Source organism: Acomys minous, assembly GCF_964271855.1.
Source record: "Acomys minous genome assembly, chromosome: 12".
Lineage (NCBI taxonomy): Eukaryota > Metazoa > Chordata > Mammalia > Rodentia > Muridae > Acomys > Acomys minous.
In genome coordinates, this window is record NC_140493.1 from 91,940,775 (window position 1) to 91,960,409 (window position 19,635).

Here is a 19,635-nt window from a genome sequence, read left to right on the forward strand (position 1 = left end):
TTGACTGTTGTTCCTCAGGTACCGTCTACCTTTTGCCCTTTTGATGTTCTCTCACTGGCCTAGAACTTGTCAAACCAGATAGACCAACTGGCCAGTGTGGACCAGGGATCTTCCTGTCTCCACCTGCTACTGGGATTACAAGTGGGTTCCACTACACCAAGCTTTTTCTCCATGGGTTCTGGAAGCTGAACTCAGGTCCTTGTGCGCCTAGCAGTTTCTCCATTGTGCTTTCTCCTTTACCCCCAAAGTAGATGTTTTCTTAACATTACGTTCGAACTTCTATTTCATTGCTTAAATTAAATATAAATGGTTCCAAAGATGGACAGGTGAAGTTTTCTCTTGGGAAAATCATAGTTGAGAGATGGGTTAATAGTTTCTGCTTGCCAGCGGAATTAAAGAAAGTACGTGTGTGACTTGTAAAGGATACTTTTCTGAGCTGAAAGGAAAGACAATCAGGAAAGCAGAAGGAAGAAGAAAGTCAACCTCTGTTCTACGGGCTGTGTAGCGAACTGGAGATCAGACTGTTGGGCTGGTGTGAGCTGGTCTTCCAGCTTCTCGGTGGGAGTTGTCCGCTCAGGGCTGGGATTTTGCCAGCTTCTTATGAAGCCATATAACATTACTTCAAGCCTACGAAAAGCTGGGACTTTGATGTGAATCATCTGTCACAGACAGGAGAACTAGAAAAGTTAAACCCTGCTCTATGGAGAAAGTAAATAAAAGAAGAGTAAGCCGTGTGCTTATACTGAGATCCAGAAGCTAATATGGGTTTCAGATCCATCTAAGACAGTTGTAATGTCAGCATCTTAAGCTGAGACATTCATTTGTCTCAGGCCAGAGAGCCTGCAGCAAACTGAAAGCCATTATCAATCATGATTTAATACTCTACAGGGCTTTATCCACTACAGGAGTTTCATATTTCTTTGTTACAGAACTATACTTATGTTTTAATTTTTGTTAATCAATGAATTGCTGACCTCAGTTATGACTGAAGTTTAAGATGTTCCCTCCAGTTAGTGTGCTTGGTGTTATAGTGGTGGACACGACTTCCCCCTCTTACCCTCACAGCCACACAGATCATGTAGGTGGCATCCAACACCAAGGCTTGGGCACTCCTTAGTGAAAGCACTTTTTAGAGAGAAAAGGGTCCTTTTAAGCCATAGCAACCAATGGGCTTTGGTGGGAGTTATTTGTCCAGTTTCAGTAAATCTCAGTTAAATAGCTATTCCAGGCTTTCTGTCCTTGCCGGCCTGAGAGCTGTGCTACATCCTTCATCTTTTAGGCTTGCTTGAGTTTCTCGTACAAAATCTCAAGCTATCATCCGTAGATCAAGGAAGCAGAGAAGACAGTGCAATTTCTATGTTTATTCATGGTTATTTTGTGTCGTGCCACATCCTCAGTGTGTGGGGCAGTCCAGATTCTAACTGACAAGACGTTCCCACCTCCCATGAGCAGCTGGTCTCAGGTGCTCAAATCTATAGTCAATCTGGGGCTCTCACTGTCCCCATTTCGTCTTTCTTCAATGTGAAAAGCATTTGATACCTGCGATCTCTCCTGCATGAGCAACCACAGCTACAGTTTTCTGATCACAGCTCTTACAAGTGAGGATCCAACTCACCCACACGAAGAGCTGCTGTTAGTTACTTTCATAAGCAAGACAGAAAGGAAAGGTCCAGAAGGACTATCTTCAGCTTAGCACAAGTGCCAGCTGGCTAGAGGTATCTCATCTGCTCTTGTTTAACAGTTTGCTGTGACCAAAAGCACATGGCAGAAGTGATGGCAGGTGAGTTATGGGACCTGAGCCTTAGGTGTTGAAGTGTCATCCTTCTTGTTGGAACAACTGCGGCAACCCACAAAGAAGCTTGGGAAAATCCACGAGGAGATGAAAGGACAAGCATCCAGGTACCAAATGGTTTGGGCGTGTATCCCTCAAAGACCCATGTGTAAAATAGAGTGAGTGCCACTCATAAAAGGCTCATGGGTTAGGAGTTGGTCCCCAGCTGTGGTGCTATTAAAGCATAAATTGACCATGAGAATAAAGTGCATCACTACGTGTCTTAGTTAGGGTTTCTACTGTTGTGAAGAGACACCAGGACCATGGTAACTCTTATAAAAGAAAACATGTAATTGGGAGTGGCTTACGGTTCAGGGATCTAGTCCATTATCAACATGGCTGGAAGCATGGTGGTACGCAGGCAGACATGGTGCTGGGGAAGGAGCTCAGAGTTCTACATCTGGGCAGGCAGGAAACAGGAAGAGAGAAAGCCACTGGGCTTGGCTTGACCTTCTGAAATGTCAACGCCCATTCCTAGTGACACACTTCCTCCAACAAGGCCACACCTCCTAACAGTGTCACTCCTTATGAGGCCCTGGGAACCATTTTCAAAGCGCCACACTGGGCTAACTCATTGATGAGCTCTGTGTCTTAAAGAGCTCAAGTTAAAATAGGGCCTGGGTGGAATAGATGTGCACTACCACACCTGGCTACTATGACCTAATAGATAAACTCCTCAAAAAGAGAGTAGAAATGTAAGAATCCCAGCACTGAAGGATGTGTTCCTGTTAATATATTAAGAATGAAAATGCTTGGGATACCAAGAAGATACCGAAAGACCATGTTCAGAAACATTAGCCAGATGAGTCATTTGTCCATAAAAACACAACAAAACAAAATGTGAATTTCTTCACAGTGAAATTCAATGAGTAATACAAGTCAACTGTGGTTATACATTCTGAAATTCTACTTTAGTAAATGAAATAAATCGAGCACATTATTTTTATAGTAACTGGTCAATTAATTAATTGAGGCATGGCCTTGCTATGTAGTGATGCTTGGTCTAATACTCATTGTGTAGCCCAGTTGCCTTAAACTTACTATGATTCTTCTGCCTCAGCTATCCTGAATACTGGCATTAAAAACATTTACTACCACACATGGGTCACAAAATTCTTAAAGGAATATTTCCTTGATTTCATTAGTATGTACTTTTTTTCCCCTCAGAAATTTGGTTTTACATTCATCGACAAAATTGAGCCAATGGGATTAAAAAATATAGTATAACAAGAGCATAAGTATTTTAATTAAGAATGAAGATGTATGTTAAAAAATTGCTAATTTTAAATATTAAGACCCACACATATAGACAAATGCACACAAACACAGACATACCATTTTCATGCTTACTTCTCACATAGCATTTATTTTTAAAATGATTTGGATATGGTTTAAATTTCCAGTGTTTTGATATAAATTGCAAATCTTCAACCATTATGTGATGATTTATTTTATTTTTAGTTATGTATCTGTGTGTGGGTACATACATGTGAGTGTAAGTGTTCACTGAGGCCAGAGGCATCAGATCCTCTGGAGCTAGAGTTGCAAGTAGTTGTGAACCGTCCAGTGTGTTTGGAGGGGATCAAGCTTGGGTCCTCTATGAAAGCAGCATATGCTCTCAATAACTGAGCTGTTTCTTCAGTCCTCTCAATTATTTTTTAAAGGTTGATTTTTTTGTTTTAAGTGTGTGTGTGTGTGTGTGTGTGTGTGTGTGTGCAGTTACCTATGGAGGCCAAAGGAGGGCAGCAGCCAGTTCCCTGGAGCCATACTGCAAGTAGTCATATGCTGCTCCGCATAAACTCAGGCCCTTTGCAAGAGCAGTAATTGCTCTGAATCATCCAGACCTAAGTGCTCAATTATTGAGTAAAATTGTTTTGGAAGACACAGAGGCCAGAACTACTGAATTCTTATATGCAAGAAAGTTTATTAGAAAGAAGAGAAGCAACAAAACAAAAATTTCATTTTACAAAAAGAAACATACAGCATATCCCCCAAACCCCCAGATCTGGAGTTCTAAAGCCAATACTAAGACAGGGGCTGTAGAAAATGTCTAATTTATGGAGGAAGAATAGTTTAGAGTCACAAAGTTAATCAATTTGGATAATTCAGCTAAGTTCTTAGACCCTGAAGTACAGATTAATTTCTACCTAGTACTAACATTAGAAATACATGGTAGCAAAAGAGAGAACGTAAAGTGAGCCAGATGTGCTGACTGAGTCCAGGGAGGATGGCAGGCTCACTGGAACTGTGCAGTCCATCCTGCTAAATGACGTCAAACAGATTCCACAGGTCTTAAGGGTTCACATGAGAGAATGATATACATCTGCTGAGGGGAGATGAGCATAGAGCAGGCATCTTAGCAGCAGGGGATGGCACAGCACATGGGGCGGGGCCAGGTGGAGATGACACAGGTGGGGCGGTAGCAAGTGGTTTGGCAGCCGACCTGACCACAGACTGGACGCAGGCAGCAGCAAGGGCGGCAGCAGGGGCGGCAACAACCGGAACCACCACAGGAGGGTTGACAGCAGCTGGAAATGCAGCAGCTTGGGCGGCAGCAAGTTGGCTGGCAGCACAGAGACTGGCAGCACTGGGGCCTGCAGCAGCTAGACACACAGCAGCTGGGTCTGCAGCAGCTGGGTCTGCAGCAGCTGGACACACAGCAGCTGGGTCTGCAGCACTGGGGCCTGCAGCAGCTAGACACACAGCAGCTGGGGCGGCAGCAAGAAGGCCTGCAGCAGCTGGACACACAGCAGCTGGGGCGGCAGCAGGTGGTCCTGCAGCAGGTGGTCTGGCAGCAGCTGGGCTGGCAGCAGCCTTGGCCACAGCCCTCCTCAGAGCAGACAGAGCCACAACAAGAGTTGACCATGGTGTTAGAGTGGAGGTTCTGGGTGAGTTTTCAAGAGAGTGAAGGTATTGGGTTTGGAAGTCTCCTTGCCACACAGCCCCTTTTATACCCCAAATGAACATTTCATATGACTACGTCATTATTTCCTTGTTCGTATTTACCTTCTTGGAAAACTTAATCATTTAATTACATAATTGAAATGTTTCTAGTTAAATACCCCAAAGGAAAGAAAACAAGACATTTTCTTTTCCTGGTGGCCCCCATGTTTGCAACTGAAACACTGGTCACATATTTTTCATAGTGGGTCACCCTTGTCCCTTTTACCAATAACATTCTGGCATTTTGTTTTCTAAATGTGACACTCCCTCCTAGATGTGCACTGCTCCTTGCAAATTATAGAAATGTTTTGACCACAAATTCCAGCCTGTCTTTTGCTGTCAAGGAATGTTCTATCCCACTGAGATTCAGTAAAGGAATTAGAAAGAGTTCCAAGGGGGGCTGTCCCGTGTCTTCTGGGATGATGGTGGTTGTGTGTGTGTCCATTAGAGGATCAGGGAGATGGTCAGACCTGGGAAAGTCCTAAGTTGTCAGATCTCAATCCAAACCGAAGAGCCTGGCAGTGCTTCAACCACTTAGAAATAATAGAAACTCAGGGTGTGTGTATGTGTGTTCCCAGAGAACGATTAAGAGTGGGGACATTTTTATTTATCTTTTAATTATGAAACTGCACAGTAGACAGTCACTAAGGCATTCAAAAATTTACAGAGAAGGTACTATACTTTATTAGCATTTAATCACATCTATCTATCTATCTATCAATCATCTATCTAGCCATCAATTATCTATCTACCATCTATCAATTATTTACCTAGCTATATATCTATCTATTTATCTATCATCTATCTATTTATCTATCATCTATCAATCAATTATCTATCTATTTATCACCTATCTACCATCTATCAATTATCTCTCTCTATCTATTTATCTATCTATCATCTATCTACCTACCTACCTATTTATTTGTTTAGTTATAGAGTGCTTGCGTGTGGGTGTATCTACCATGTAGATCCCAGGGATGGAACTCAGGTCATTCAGCTTGGCAGCAAAACATAAATATTTTGAGTTTTAACTTTGGCAATATATAAGGAAGAGTTTCTTCTGTCTGTTCTAGGCACAGAATGGGCAACTTCTCCCTCCTTTCTTTAAGTGGTTAGAAAAGACACAGGCAGACTCACCTTGACCATGTCCCCTGGAGGGGGAGGCCTGGTGGCACTCAGAGGAAGGACAGCAGGTTACCAAGAAGAGACTTGATACCCTATGAGCATATACAGGGGGAGGTAGTCCCCCTCAGGGACAGTCATAGGGGAGGGGAATAAGGGGAAAATGGGAGGGAGGGAAGAATGGGAGGATACAAGGGATGGGATAACCATTGAGATGTAACAAGAATAAATTAATAAAAAAAGAAAAAAATCAAATAAAGGACTAAAGAAATAAAAAATGAAATAAAATAAAGACCTCCCCCAAAAAGACACAGGCAGAGGGAGTCATCTGGCACAAAATAAAGATTCCCAATGACTTTAATGAAACAATCAAAATCAAAATATGGAGTGCATGGATGTGTTGCACACACACTTGGTGGGGGGTATAGTCTGTAAAATGTTGTTGTGTATCAGACACTGTGTGGGTTGTGTGTGTGGAGGGTGCAGTTTGTGACATGTCACTATGGGGCAGACATTATGTAGGTTGTATCGTCGTTGTTTTGTTTTTAATGCAGTTCTATGAGGTTCCATTCATTTCTTCTTCTTGTTCTTGTTCTTCTTCTTCTTCATCTTCTTTTTGAGATAGAGTTTATCTGTGTAGTCTTGGCTGTCCTGGACTTTGTAGACCAGGCTGGCCTCAAACTCACAGAGATCCGCCTGCCTCTGCCTCCCGAGTGCTGGGATCACAGGCATGCACCATGTCACTTGGCCATTCATTCTTCTTTTGATGGAAGGGCTTAAAAGAACACAGAGAGACTAAAACCAAATTATATGCCCAAGAGGAAACACAAAGTGAGTCAAACCTGCCTCTGAGTAACAGAGGAAGTGCGAAGAGTGAAGCTTGCAAGCCTTTGCTGGACATGTTTCATCTTCTCGGCATGCTACGTCCAACAGGACTCTGTGGTGATGTTTCCTCCTGCCTGCTGTCTGTCCTGATAAAGGACCCTCTTCATATGTCACAGCTCCCTGCATCATGCTTCTGGCTTGGCACATTCTACTTTGTGATAGTGGTTTGTGGAGTGGACACAAGTGTCGGAGCAGGCCATTGTACATAGTGGGGAAAAACAGAAAACAGTTTAAAAGTGAATCACTCACTGTCTTCTTTGAGGAAAAAATTACATTTATCTAATCTGCTATTTAGTCAAATAGTCATATTATTTATGAGGCATTTAGAGTGGTGTGTTGCCAGATGAAAGATTTGTAGAAAGCTGCAGAAGACTGAATTTGCAGAGAGAGACTTGTTGGCAGATGTCCACTAACACCGTGTTCAACTCACACGTCTATGGCCACAGAGAGGAGGGGAGGCAAGAAGAAGACACTTATTAAAACATTACACATATTCTCCTTTGCTCCTAGACTTCACAGTCTTATTCTTAGTGCTAGGAAAACTATCAATTTGCTTGAATTTTACACACTACAGAACACTGGACAAAGACTCCATCCCACGAGGTATGAGAGAGGAATTGGGGAAAATGGTCAGAAGAGAAGAAAAAAAATCCAAAGTATTTGTATTAATGGCATTGTAATAATGTATTAATGTGCAAAAGCTAGGCATGTGAGGGAATGATGTTTATTCACCATGTTTACAAATGTCTTTAATAAGGCTGTAATGCATGCCGATGGATCTTGGATGAGATTAGCAATGACTCACAAAGGGGAATTTAGTTTTGGCCACAGACTCTTTAGCTGTTTTAAATTTTAAAGACTGTGTGTGTGTGTGAGAGAGAGAGAGAGAGTGGGAGTGGAGAGAAGAGAATTTACTAGAAAGGAATAAATATTTATATAAACTTTACAATTTTCTTCCTCGAGGTGTGTGCAACATGTTTCTACCATTGTGTTTATATTCTTATTTCTTCTAGGCATCGAAAGATTGAACATTCCTTTTTTCTTTATTTTTTTTCAAGACAGGGTTTCTTTGTGTATCCTTGACTGTCCTGAACTCTCTCTCTGTAGACCAACCTGACCTCAAACTCACAGAGATCCGCCTGCCCCTGTCTCCCAAGTGCTGGGAATAAAAGCGTGCACTACCACCACCTGGATGAACACTCCTTTTAATGATGGTTCCAGCTCTCAAGTCATCTACCATGAATGGGTTTTGGGAACAGGTGGAACTCTCCAGGAAGCATGTGCTGAGACAGAGATCAGTGTGTTGGAGGCTCACAGAGAGAAGCTCTGGGGATCAACTCTCACATAAGGGAAGGGAAGAGAGTGGGATTTGGAGGCTGGGGGAAAAAACCAACAAACTGAAAGGCTACCTCATGGGCAGGCTTAGTCGGTCTTCTGGGAAGTTAAGAACATGGAATGACATGTTTGCAACATCTCCAAATGGAGGAAGAGAGTGTGACTTCCTATCATGCCATCCTGGAAAGACACAGCCTTGGGGAAAAAGCCACCACCTCCAGCAATAGTAATGGGCTTCAGCCAGCCCTCATCTGCAGCAGCACCTGCCTGCCTCAGAAGTGGTCTCTCCATACAGGAGTATGAATGCCCTGTTGACAGTCTGCCCCCATGAAGCATGCATGTGGAAAAAAGGTTCACCTTACTTGACTCTGGAGTGTAATGTATACGTAAAGATTTTGCTAAGGCATTTTCTTGGCTGTTTTTATTCTTCCCCAAAGAATCTTAAAGTGGTGTGAATTGTGTTCGGTCTTCCCAAATAATTTCCCCTGGTATATATTCTTGACGGTGCCATCATTTTTATTTTAATTTTCCATAACAACCACAAAGTGATTAATTTGCCTGAGACAAAAGAGACTTTCTAGAGAAAGCTAGGCAATGATTGATGCCATTTCACTTCTGTCAGAAGTTTGACTGACGTATGTTGTCTGCTTTTTAAGTGTAGTCAAAACACAATTCACATTTAGGAAGTCATCTTCATGAGATTTATGGGTGTAGTTTTTAAAATGAATTTATTTATTAATTCCCTTTATATCCTGGTAGTAGCCCCATCTTTCCTCACCTCCAAGTCCCACCTCCCTTCCTGTCCCCCACCTACCTCCCCTATTCCTCAGAAAAGGGGAACTCCCTCTTCCCATTTATCCCAGCTCATCAAGTCATATCAGGGCTGAGCATGTCCTCTTCCCCTGCAGCCTGGTACAGGATAAACATACTACAACACACAGACCCAAAGAAGATACGTAACAAACAGGATCCAAGGAGGGATGCTTGTATCTTACTCAGAAGGGGAAATAGAATAGACAGAGGTCATAGTTGAAGAGAGGGAAAAAAGTAGGAGAGGAAACACAGAGAGATATGAAGGTGGAGATCAGACCTTGGCAGGGCTTGGGAGAGGAGGACAAAAGGCCTGTAGCGAAAAGAGAAATTGTGTGTGTGTGTGTGTGTTGGGGGGGCATCTCTGTGAGAAGCTAGAGACCTAAGTCAGGGTAGGAATGCTGGCAGGGACTCCTAGTAGCAGGGGTCATAGAGACTGAAGAGGACATTGTAACTAGACAAGTCCTCTAGGAGAGAGAGGGAGGGAGGGAGGGAGAGAGACAGAGGGGGAGAGAGAGAGAGAGAGAGAGAGAGGGAGAGAGAGAGAGAGAGAGAGAGAGAGACTTTGAAACCTTTGCATATGCTTCCTGGGTAAGTGTGTGTGTGTGTGTGTGTGTGTGTGTGTGTGTGTGTGTGTGTGTTTATCTTCAGTTAGCTGGTTAGTTCAGTTTGGGGATTGTATATTCATTATGCCATTTCTCCTTCCAAATCCTTCCATACACCCCTCCCTACTCTTCAAATCCATGGCCCCTTTTTTTCATCAGTTGTTACCTCACGCATATATTCCCAGATATAATCTGTTGAGTCTACTACAGAAAACCACAATCAATCACTATTCAGAGTTGTGGAGCCCAGTCTCAATCGTTACAGCTATAAAAACTCTCCCATACCCAAGGCTCAGGGAACGCTGTGGAAGAGAGGATGGAAAGATTTTTAGGAGTCAGAGGATCAGGGAATTTGCAGTTAGATTGTGTCTCCTAATAAAGTTAAAAACTACTTTCCATATCTTGTAGGCAGGGTGAATTTTGAGCCGGAGATTTTGTAGATGGGTTGCTGTTCCCCTCTCTCTCTGTACATATGTGTATGTATGTATGTATGTACACACATATGCATGCATGTATGTAAGTGCATATATGTGTGTTCACAGTTGCCATACCATACATGTAGTCAGAGAACAACCTGTGGAAGTCAGTCTCCTCTTACCATGTGGATAGCAGGTTTGGAACTCTGATTTTCAAGTTTACTAATTAAATGCCTTTTTATCTACTCAACCACTTTGTTTGTCCCCTTTTTATTTACCTGTTTACATAGCTTAAAAAAGAAAGTAACGACCACATTCAATTTTCAGCATCCATGTGTTGGATATTTATTTTTGTTACACAGAAATAGCAAAGCATGAAAACCTTTGCAAAGGCTATAAAAGACACTTTATTGGATTTTTATTCAGAAGGGTTAAAAATGTGTGCATGTCTACAAATGCCAGGGATAATTTAAATTCCTCCAGCATGAATAATAGATAAAAAATACAAGGTGAGACATGTTGAGGGAGACTTGCTAAGGTATTGGGAAGTTTTTGATAAATTCATTCTAAGAGGAAGAACTTTGGACAGAAGTCAGAATGTGCACACAGAACAAATGCAAATGGGACTGACTTCTGGGACTCTGGAAATCAAGTTCCTAGAACATTACACCTTTTTCTAGAAGGACAGACTTCATCTGCAGAGACTGAGGAGAAAAATGGTGTATTCAAAGAGAAAATTTAGCAGCAGGGGGTGGCACAGCACATGGGGCGGGGGCAGGTGGAGATGACACAGGTGGGGCGGTAGCAAGTAGTGTGGCAGCCGACCTGACCACAGACTGGACGCAGGCAGCAGCAGGGGCGGCAGCAGGGGCGACAGCAGGGGCGGCAGCAGCTGGAGCCACAGCAGCTGGAACCACCGCAAGAGGGTTGGCAGCAACTGGAAATACAGCAACTGGGGCGGCAGCAGGTGGGCTGGCAGCACACAGACTGACAGCACTGGGGTCTGCAGCAGCTGGACACACAGCAGCTTGGCCTGCAGCAGGTGGGGCGGCAGCAGGTGGGCTGGCAGCACACAGACTGGCAGCACTGGGGCCTGCAGCAGCTGGGTCTGCAGCAGCTGGACACACAGCAGCTGGGCCTACAGCAGGTGGTCCTGCAGCAGGTGGTCTGGCAGCAGCTGGGCTGGCAGCAGGTGGTCCTGCAGCAGGTGGGCTGGCAGCAGCTAGGCTGGCAACAGCCTTGGCCACAGCCCTCCTCAGAGCTGACAGAGCCACAACAGGAGCTGACCATGGTGTTGGAGGTGGAGGTTTGGGGTTGGCTTACAAGAGGTTGAGAGTTCCTAGTCTGGTTTCTTCCTTTACTGTCTCTTGCTTTTTATACCCTGCTAGGGGCTAACCACATGACTCTTGTTTATACTACAGAAGATCAATTAGCGTTAGTTAATTAGTTATGTTTATTTATATAGAGAAAAGGCACTTCTTCCTTTTCCTGCTTTATTTTGAGCTATCTAATTTGGCAAAGCCAAGGGAATCAGCTTTCATTTTCTCCCTTTGATAAATTCCCCAAAAGTACACACAGTTCATGATTTGTCCCCTTGGGTTGAGTGTTAATTCTTTATTTCTGGCCTTATCCTGGGGTCATATGTTCAGAATGGACTTTATGGTGACTATATCTCTAGCAGCAATAGGATAGAAGCAAGTCTTATGGGACACTGGTGGGACAACAGAATGAAATCTTGGTATTTTGGCAGTGGGAGGAAGGTAACTCACACACACACACACACACACACACACACACACACACACACACAAAAAGAATATTGAATTTCTCAAATGGTGGGTCTGGTTTGAGCAAGCTTAGTGATGGTCCTAGCAGACTTGTCTTATTTAATCTCTCAAAGGTAAAACAATTTTGCAGTGATAATTACTTTTGAACAGCAAAAGCATGTTGGCATGATGGGGCCTTAAACATTATTAAATTATTAGTGTCCTGTTCTTCACAGTAGAGTGACTTAAAGGCACATTTTGATCAACCTTTTGGTAAGTCGGCACACCCAATGAGTATGTGCAAACAATAATCTTAATACATTGTCTACCTGCATGAAATTCCCAAAGAATAAATCAAACATAATTTTAAAAGCTATGTCCTTTCTATATTGTGAGCTATTTTTCCTCAATAATGTATACTGGAGACAGTTTTGCTTGAGATAAGATAGAAATAAAGACTTAAACTTTCATCTGCATTCTACAAATGGTTAAGGGAACAGGCTATAAACATCAGAAAGGGCTGGTCTGGTATTCCCAGGGTTGTTAGACTTAGTCAATAAAGTAACAATTACGTATTTAAATCTGTGCACTCCCATTGGAAGGAGAGATAACACTGACAGTTAAAAATGCTGAACAGCTACAGTGTGCCAGGAGTTTCTGGAGTGCTGTGTAATTGTTACCTTATTTACATTTCTCAAGGGCTCTGTAAGGCGGGTGCAATTCTTGTTAATTCCTTACACATGAGGTAACCGAGGCCCCAAAGGGACTGAAGAGTCACAGGCAGTCTCTCATGGCATATGAAGAATGACAATCCGCTGTCACTTCCTTTTCCTAGATTGTTTTCTTCTTCGTCAAATTAGCAAGCTCTCACCCAGCTCACTTCTAATCCTTTTTTTTTTTTTTTTTTTTTTTTTTTGCGTTTACTACGCTCCATGGCCCTTCCTTTCCCTATTGCCTCTGTCCTAGAGCATCACGTCATATCAGAACTGTTTGGTTTTCAATCCCCTTTTCCAAGGTAAAGCCTAAAAGGTCTCAGTCTCAAGGAAAAGTCTCGATTGCTCGCATTGTTAGTGTGGTGCCAGTCACGGGTGAGAGGCCACTGGAGTGAGTGCGGGGACTGATTAAATGCAAAGGCGGTTGCCATTGACAGAGATAACCTAGTTGAGTGGAGAAGGGAGGGAGGACCAGTCAGATGATGAACATGAGCTTGGATGGCCCTATGCTTCAGACTTTGATGGGCTTCCCTAGCCTGCCCAACCCTGGGTGGAGACTGCAGAGGAAGACAATACTCAGTGAGTGCGACGGAGAAAAACCTAAGGCCTTACTTGACTTTTATACTGAATGTTGTGCCATCGCTCAGCGGGGAGAAAAAGCGGGAGCACCATGCAGGCCTTGCAAACATTTGGGAGTGTGAGGATGACAGGAAGCAGGGGGAACGCTGAGGTGGTGGTTGTAACACGGGGGCGAGAGGTGAGTGCCTGAGTAGGGCTGTGGGAAGAAATGCAGAGAGGAAAGCCTCGAGGCACTAGGTACTTCAGTGAAGTTGGCTGGAACTGTTTACAAAGCCAACGGAGATGGGGAAGAGTCTCAGTTTAACGCCCTCCTATCTCCTACACGTGAACTCACACACTTTCACAGTCAAACCCTTTCCCGATAGTTTTGGCATGAAAAATGTACACTAGCAATCAGTAATACGTATTATACATCTATCACATTGTCAAAGAGCAAAGCCAATAAAAAGTTTTAAAAATACTGCATACTAAGCCATCAAAAACAAGATAAAAACAGAAATGGCAAGGAAAAAAGCCACACACACACACACACACACACACACACACACACACACACAGCGAGAGAGACAGAGAAAAGGAGAGAGACAGAGATGGAGACAGAGACGGTGAGACAGAGGGAAAGACAGAGACAGAGATAGGCAGGCAGACAGACAGACAGACAGAGAGACAGACAGACAGACAGACAGAGGGGATAAGTACAATATTGTTTAGCTAAATTGATGTAGACACAAACTGTTGCCTCGGTGTGTGTAAGCATACCTGTAGACAATTGCTTAAGCGGAGAAACTTCTCTTGTAGCCAATAGCAACACAGGCAGAGAGGTACAGCTGAGGATTGGTGACAGCTCGGTGCTCAGCCTTAAGTGTGATTCTTACACCACACCCTCTAAGGCTCAGGGAACACCGCCAAAGAGGGAACTAGAATGTAAGATCAGGAAGACAGAGAGGAGGCTATTGACCTTCATCCTCTACACAAGGCACAGCCTTTGCCAATACAGACGCCCCCCCCCCCAGCAGTGGTTTTTATCCGTTCTGATCTTGCACAGGACTGCCCCTCCTTTCAGCAGTCAGTCATGGGCTCTGATCATTCCTGCTGAGCTATTGACCACTGGTAGATCCTGGGCGAGATGGGGGTCCTAGCCTTTTTTCTTTTCTTTCTTTTTCTTTTCTTCAACTTTTTATTGCCTCTTTGTGACTTTGACATGATGCACCCCAATCCCACTCATCCCGCTCTCCCCTCGTACCCACCCTCCGCCTTCGCAAGTGCTCCCAACAAAGAAGAAAAATTCTCGAGCGGAAACCGTAGTGTGTCACAATATGTTCCACAGTTTACCTCTTTGTTCATGCTTCTGTCTTTACAAATGTTCACTGCAATGACTTGTTGCTCTGGTATGAGGCCTCTGGCTTCTGCTGTTCTATCAATACTGAAACTTACTGGGTCTCCTCTTGGATATCGTGCTATTGCCCTGTGTCGTGGAGATCCTGTAGTTTGGGATCTGTAGGATCGGCTCCTTTGCGCACCCCAGCAGTTCTTCAATAGGGTAGATGTTCATGTGGGGCAACTCAGAGCCCTGGATCTAGGCCTGAGAGGTACCTGAGCTGCTCAGCCCACTGTCTCACCTGCTCTCTCACTCTTGGGGGAGGCTCACCCTGCAAGCTCTGCAAGCAGGGCCAATTCTACCCTGCTGCCCTGTGTTGCAGCTGGTGAGGGACAGGGCCAGTTCTCCCATTCTCACCATCCCCGGGGCCCACCTGCTATTGGTGGCAAGGGATGAGGGAGGGGTGGAGGGCATTTCTCCATCATCCACACTTCTGTACAGCAGACAAAAGGCAGGGATGGCTCTTCTGTGCTCACACATTCAGGCCGGCTCACTTGAAACCCCCATGCCTAGTGCCAGCTCTACTGTGCTGCTCAGGCAAAGTGCAGGACATGCTCTCCTGAATGTTACAGCAGGTGAGGGGCAAGGCCAGTTCTCCCTATGTCATGACCTTGGGGCTAGCTCTACCATGATGCCCAGGAAACAGATAGGGACAGTTCTGCACAGACCTCAAATATCAACATGGGCCTGCCTAGGCATCAGCCCAGAGCAGGGTCGTCTGCATGGCCTTTGGTGGTAACATCCCCCTACGGTAACAGACCTTGGCTGCTGCAGAGCCATGGACCCAGACATAGCCTTAAGTAGCATCACTGGCTACTACATCAGGCTGTTTCTACCCTCAAGTCTCCAGTTCCTCCTCTCTTCATTGTGTGCACATCCTTCTGGTTCTCTTTATCTTCCATCTCTCCACAACTTACTCTCTTATCTTAGTGCCTTTCCAGGCCTCTGGGTGTCTTGGGTCACCTTAGGAGTGCTATGCCCTCCTGTGCCATGTGGCACCAGGCAGAGGCTGTCTTGGGTGTGGTCTGCTAACCCTGACCATGGGAGCATTTTTTTCTTCTTTAAAGAGAGGGAGGACCCAAAGTGGAAAGGGAAATGAGGAGGATCTGTGAGGAGCAAAAAGAGAGGAAAACTTCAAACTATTTTGAATGAAAAAAATTAAATAAGGGGAGAGAGAGAGAGAGAGAGAGAGAGAGAGAGAGAGAGAGAGAGAGAGAGAGAGACAAAGACAGAGAGAGAGAGAGACAGAGAGAGAGACAGGGAGAGAGAGAGACAGAGTGAGCGAGCCAGTAACTAAACAAAACTCACTGATTTCTGAGGTGGAGGAATTAATTCTAATTAAATAGAATCAATTATTTAAAGTTAAAAATATACTAGGAAAAGATCAGCTGCTTATGCATTTTGCATGAAAACGAGAAGAAGAAAAGTGTGAACAACATCAAGACCTTGCAAATATTTGGAGGTGGCAGAATAACAGGAAGTGGGGTACACCATACTCCCCTTCATGCATAATAAAAGAAATAAAATAGTAAGAGATGCAACTTTTCATCGTTAGGTGGTTCAAAACTCAAAACCTGACAATATAGAAATAAGCATGTTCATGATTTTCTTGTGAAGATTTGCCAGTGAATAACATCATCATTCTTAGGCTTAGCTATCCCAAATCTATAAACTATCTCCATATATAATCCAGAAAAATATGATGGTAATTTTTACAAGATTATTTTTACCAGTTCTATTCATAGTGGGAGATAAAATAACAAGACAAGTGGACACAGCCTTGGCATCCGTTAATAGTATGCTAGGGAAGAAATGCTGGCATTTGTCTATAATATAGACTACACAGGCCTAAAAGTGAATAGGGTGCCCCTCTCTGTGCTACTGTGAGGTAGTATGTTGTTAAGTAATGGTAAAGCAAGTGTAGTAAGTGAGCATCACACTCTATAGCATTTCTTAACAGCCCAGATGCAAATATAGAAACACACGTGGGCTGGGGAGATGGCTCAGAGGCTACAAGCACTTGCTGCTCTTCCAGAGGACCTGGGTTTGATCCTTAGCACCCACATGGTACCTCACAACCATCACCAGAAACTCCAGTTCCAGCAGACCTGATGGCGCCAGGAACACTTGTGGTACACAGACATACAGGCAGACCACATATCCCCCAACACACCAAACAAATACATAAGAATGAAAGCATTGAACTCACACATATTTGCTTACATTTTCAGATGAGAAAATAGAGGAAGGGAGGACATAAGAAAGAAAGAACCTCTGCTCAAAGCCAATACAGAGTACTAGCGATGTGCTTGCTTGCTTGTCTGAGGCAACTGAAAAGCCAAACAGAAAGGGAACATGGCCTTGAAGACATTGGCTGTTAGGTAGGGCAGGAGACAAGGCCTTTTGGTGTGTGGCCAAGAGAAGAGGCCAAGAGGAGAGGGAAAGGATGTTGCGTTATCTGTCAAGACTGGGCACCTACGTCGTCTTTAAACAAAAAGTTATCTTGCCCTTCGACAACAACAATAAAGCCTTTTCTGCTCCAGAGAGCTCAGGGACATTCGGAGACCTAAGAGCTTTAGTTGCATGACAAGGATGCTACCATTGCATATCTTGGTGTCTTCCCTTCTCCTTAGGGACTCTGTCTTGGTGTGGCAGAACAGTTTAAACCAGGAGAAGAAGCATCCTGGAGCCTGGTTACTTTAAGTCACAGAATCATTTTTTGGCTTCATCTTTTCACTGTTTGCAAAGGAGAGTTTGCACCCTAATGTAAACCACTCTCTCTCTCTCTCTCTCTCTCTCTCTCTCTCTCTCTCTCTCTCTCTCTCTGTCTCTCTCTCTCTTTCTCTCTCTCTGCCTCTCTCTCTCTCTCTCTCTCTCTCTCTCTCTCTCTCTGTCATTCTCTGATTCCACATTTGTCACTCTTAGCTTCCGTTGAATTTTTAAAGCCACTTGCCCCTCAGCTACCTCAATTCTACTACCCTTGTAGTGGGCTGGTGAGATGGCTCAGTGGTTAAGAAAAAAGCAAATGTAGTTAAGTTTTTTTTTTTCACCCAAAATACCTTGTCATTCATCCTATATATCTATATACGGACAAAAGGCAAGGTTTCCCGGAGGAAGGAGAATAATCTTAGAGACTGACACAATCACACTGGGTTTTCTATGTGAGCATAATGGTTTATTGTGACACAACACAGCAGGAGGAGTAGGAATGACCAAATTACATCTGCATTGAAATATTGAAATCTACCTGTGAGCCATCGAGCTTTGGGACCTGGACCTAAAAGTTAAGAAGAATGTGGTGAGCATTCCGTCCAACAGCTGGCACAGTACAGGCAAATTCACCCTTTGATGGGAAGGAAAGGCCCACATAAGGAGGTTTGAATTGAAACCAAAATAGCTTTTGTTGGGCCAATAAAATACAAAGATGTAACTCAACAAACGAATATTGAACCCATTCTGTATGTCCTTGTGGTTAGCTGTGAGGGCAGAGGTGAAACAGATGCTGGATCAAGGGATGAAGGCTCAGCAGCAGGGGGTGGCACAGCACATGGGGCGGGGGCAGGTGGAGATGACACAGGTGGGGCGGTAGCAAGTGGTTTGGCAGCCAACCTGACCACAGACTGGTCTCAAACAGCAGCAGGGGCGGCAGCAGGGGCGGCAGCAGGGGCGGCAACAGGTGGGCTGGCAGCAGCTGGAGCCACAGCAGCTAGAACCACCACAAGAGGGCTGACAGCAGCGGGAGATACAGCAGGTGGGGCGGCAGCAGGTGGGCTGGCAGCACACAGACTGGCAGCACTGGGGCCTGCAGCAGGTGGGTCTGCAGCAGCTGGACACACAGCAGCTTGGCCTGCAGCAGGTGGGGTGGCAGCAGGTGGGCTGGCAGCACACAGACTGGCAGCACTGAGGCCTGCAGCAGCTGGACACACAGCAGCTGGGCCTGCAGCAGGTGGTCCTGCAGCAGGTGGGCTGGCAGCAGCCTTGGCCACAGCTCTCCTCAGAGCAGACAGAGCCACAACAGGAGCTGACCATGGTGTCGGAGGTGGAGGTTCTGAGTGGGTTTACAAGTGAGTGGGTTTTGAGAAATTGAAGGTCTCCTGGTTGGTGTTCTCTTTTATACTCTGCTCAGCAACTGGTGTCACTGTGAGCAAAGCTCCTTTCCTTGTTTTTCTTTCCAGGACATTAATTGGAGTTATTAAGACATAATTATGTTTGCAAGGTTCAATATTCCAACATGTAGACAAGGCATCATTTTCTCCTTCTGTAGTGTCATGATTCATTGAATGAGGGCATGTGAAGTGACATTTGTGCTTCTATTTCTGCCTGTGTACCTTCTAAACTGGGAGTAGCACATGATAAAATGGGTCACTCTATGCTTACCTGATAATATTTTGAGAATGGCTCACAAAATGTTGTCTCCTTTTCTGTGTATAAGCCTCGGCTATTGACTGGTAAAATGCTGGCAAAGAAAGAGACAGGAGGAAAGATCCATCCATGCAGTTACTTGTGCACAATTAGGGACAACTGCATTCATAGCTTGCTGTAATGATTGTACTGGATGGTTAGCTTTATATGAGTGTTTTTCAATGCCAAAGACTCATTTAAGAAGTCTAGGGATCCTCTGTGTATGATATATGAAATGCGGATAGGTTTGATCCATCTTCTGATAAGCCAACTGGCATGTACGGCGGCGGCCTCTGCTTTCTATAAAAAGTCTTGTGTGAAGCATCCTTCCCTCAATAATTATGGGTTCGAGACATCCTGCTTGGATAATGAGGGCATAGTAGACTCAGCTCTTTCTCCTGGAAACACTAATGTATGGCATGTTGTTACAAAGGAGATTCCGACAGAAGTTTAAATCTCTTAAAACCAAATCAAGACCAAATCAAGAATTATATATATATATATATATACATCCTAGGTACTTTTCAGTGAAAAAGTGAGATCACAGAGACTGTCACTGTTAGTGAGTGCTGGCCACGCTCCAGATCTCTTGCTTCTGCTGTGTGGTTAAGTGGTGAGTGGCCGTGGCCTGAGTTTACTCTTCATAGAACCCACAAAGCACCCAGTTGCTATAGCTCATGCAGGAATGAGTTAAGGTTGTTGTAGCCTTCAGTAGTCTACAAAGCAGAAACATTAATCATTTCCATGCCTCTGGTTGTCCTGTTTAGTCTTAGAATGTACCTGCTTCGGCTTCTTTCCAGAAAGTTCTTTTGCTTCAAGTCAATCACCACACTCAGCCTTTCTTCCCT

At 44.3% G+C, this 19,635-nt stretch overlaps 1 protein-coding gene across 6 annotated transcripts; it reads right to left on the reverse strand.

Moving 5' to 3' along the window:
• Positions 1-3,735: 3,735 nt before the first annotated feature.
• LOC311578847 (uncharacterized protein) lies at positions 3,736-18,458 on the reverse strand. Of its 6 annotated transcripts, none has more exons than XM_084748924.1 (2): positions 10,933-11,287; positions 3,736-4,524 (listed from the first exon to the last, which is right to left on the reverse strand). In XM_084748924.1, the coding sequence occupies exons 1-2, from the start codon at positions 11,238-11,240 to the stop codon at positions 4,188-4,190; spliced, it is 645 nt and encodes a 214-aa protein (XP_084605050.1). In that variant the 5' UTR covers positions 11,241-11,287; the 3' UTR covers positions 3,736-4,187. The 6 variants fall into 6 exon arrangements, with proteins under 6 accessions (XP_084605050.1, XP_084605052.1, XP_084605053.1 ...); XM_084748926.1 differs by having other exon boundaries at positions 3,736-4,634; positions 10,908-11,287; XM_084748927.1 differs by having other exon boundaries at positions 3,736-4,645; positions 10,853-11,287.
• Between the last annotated feature and the right edge of the window lie 1,177 nt (positions 18,459-19,635).

What these genes read in the sequence shown, in the direction of transcription:
- LOC311578847 (XM_084748925.1), bottom strand. Translation starts at nt 18,415, where the DNA reads ATGGTCAGCTCCTGTTGTGGCTCTGTCTGCTCTGAGGAGAGCTGTGGC. An exon ending in TGAGACCAGTCTGTGGTCAG is followed by an intron (nt 11,163 to 17,995) that starts GTTGGCTGCCAA and finishes AGCTGCTGCCAG; the next exon opens with CCCACCTGCTGCAGGACCAC.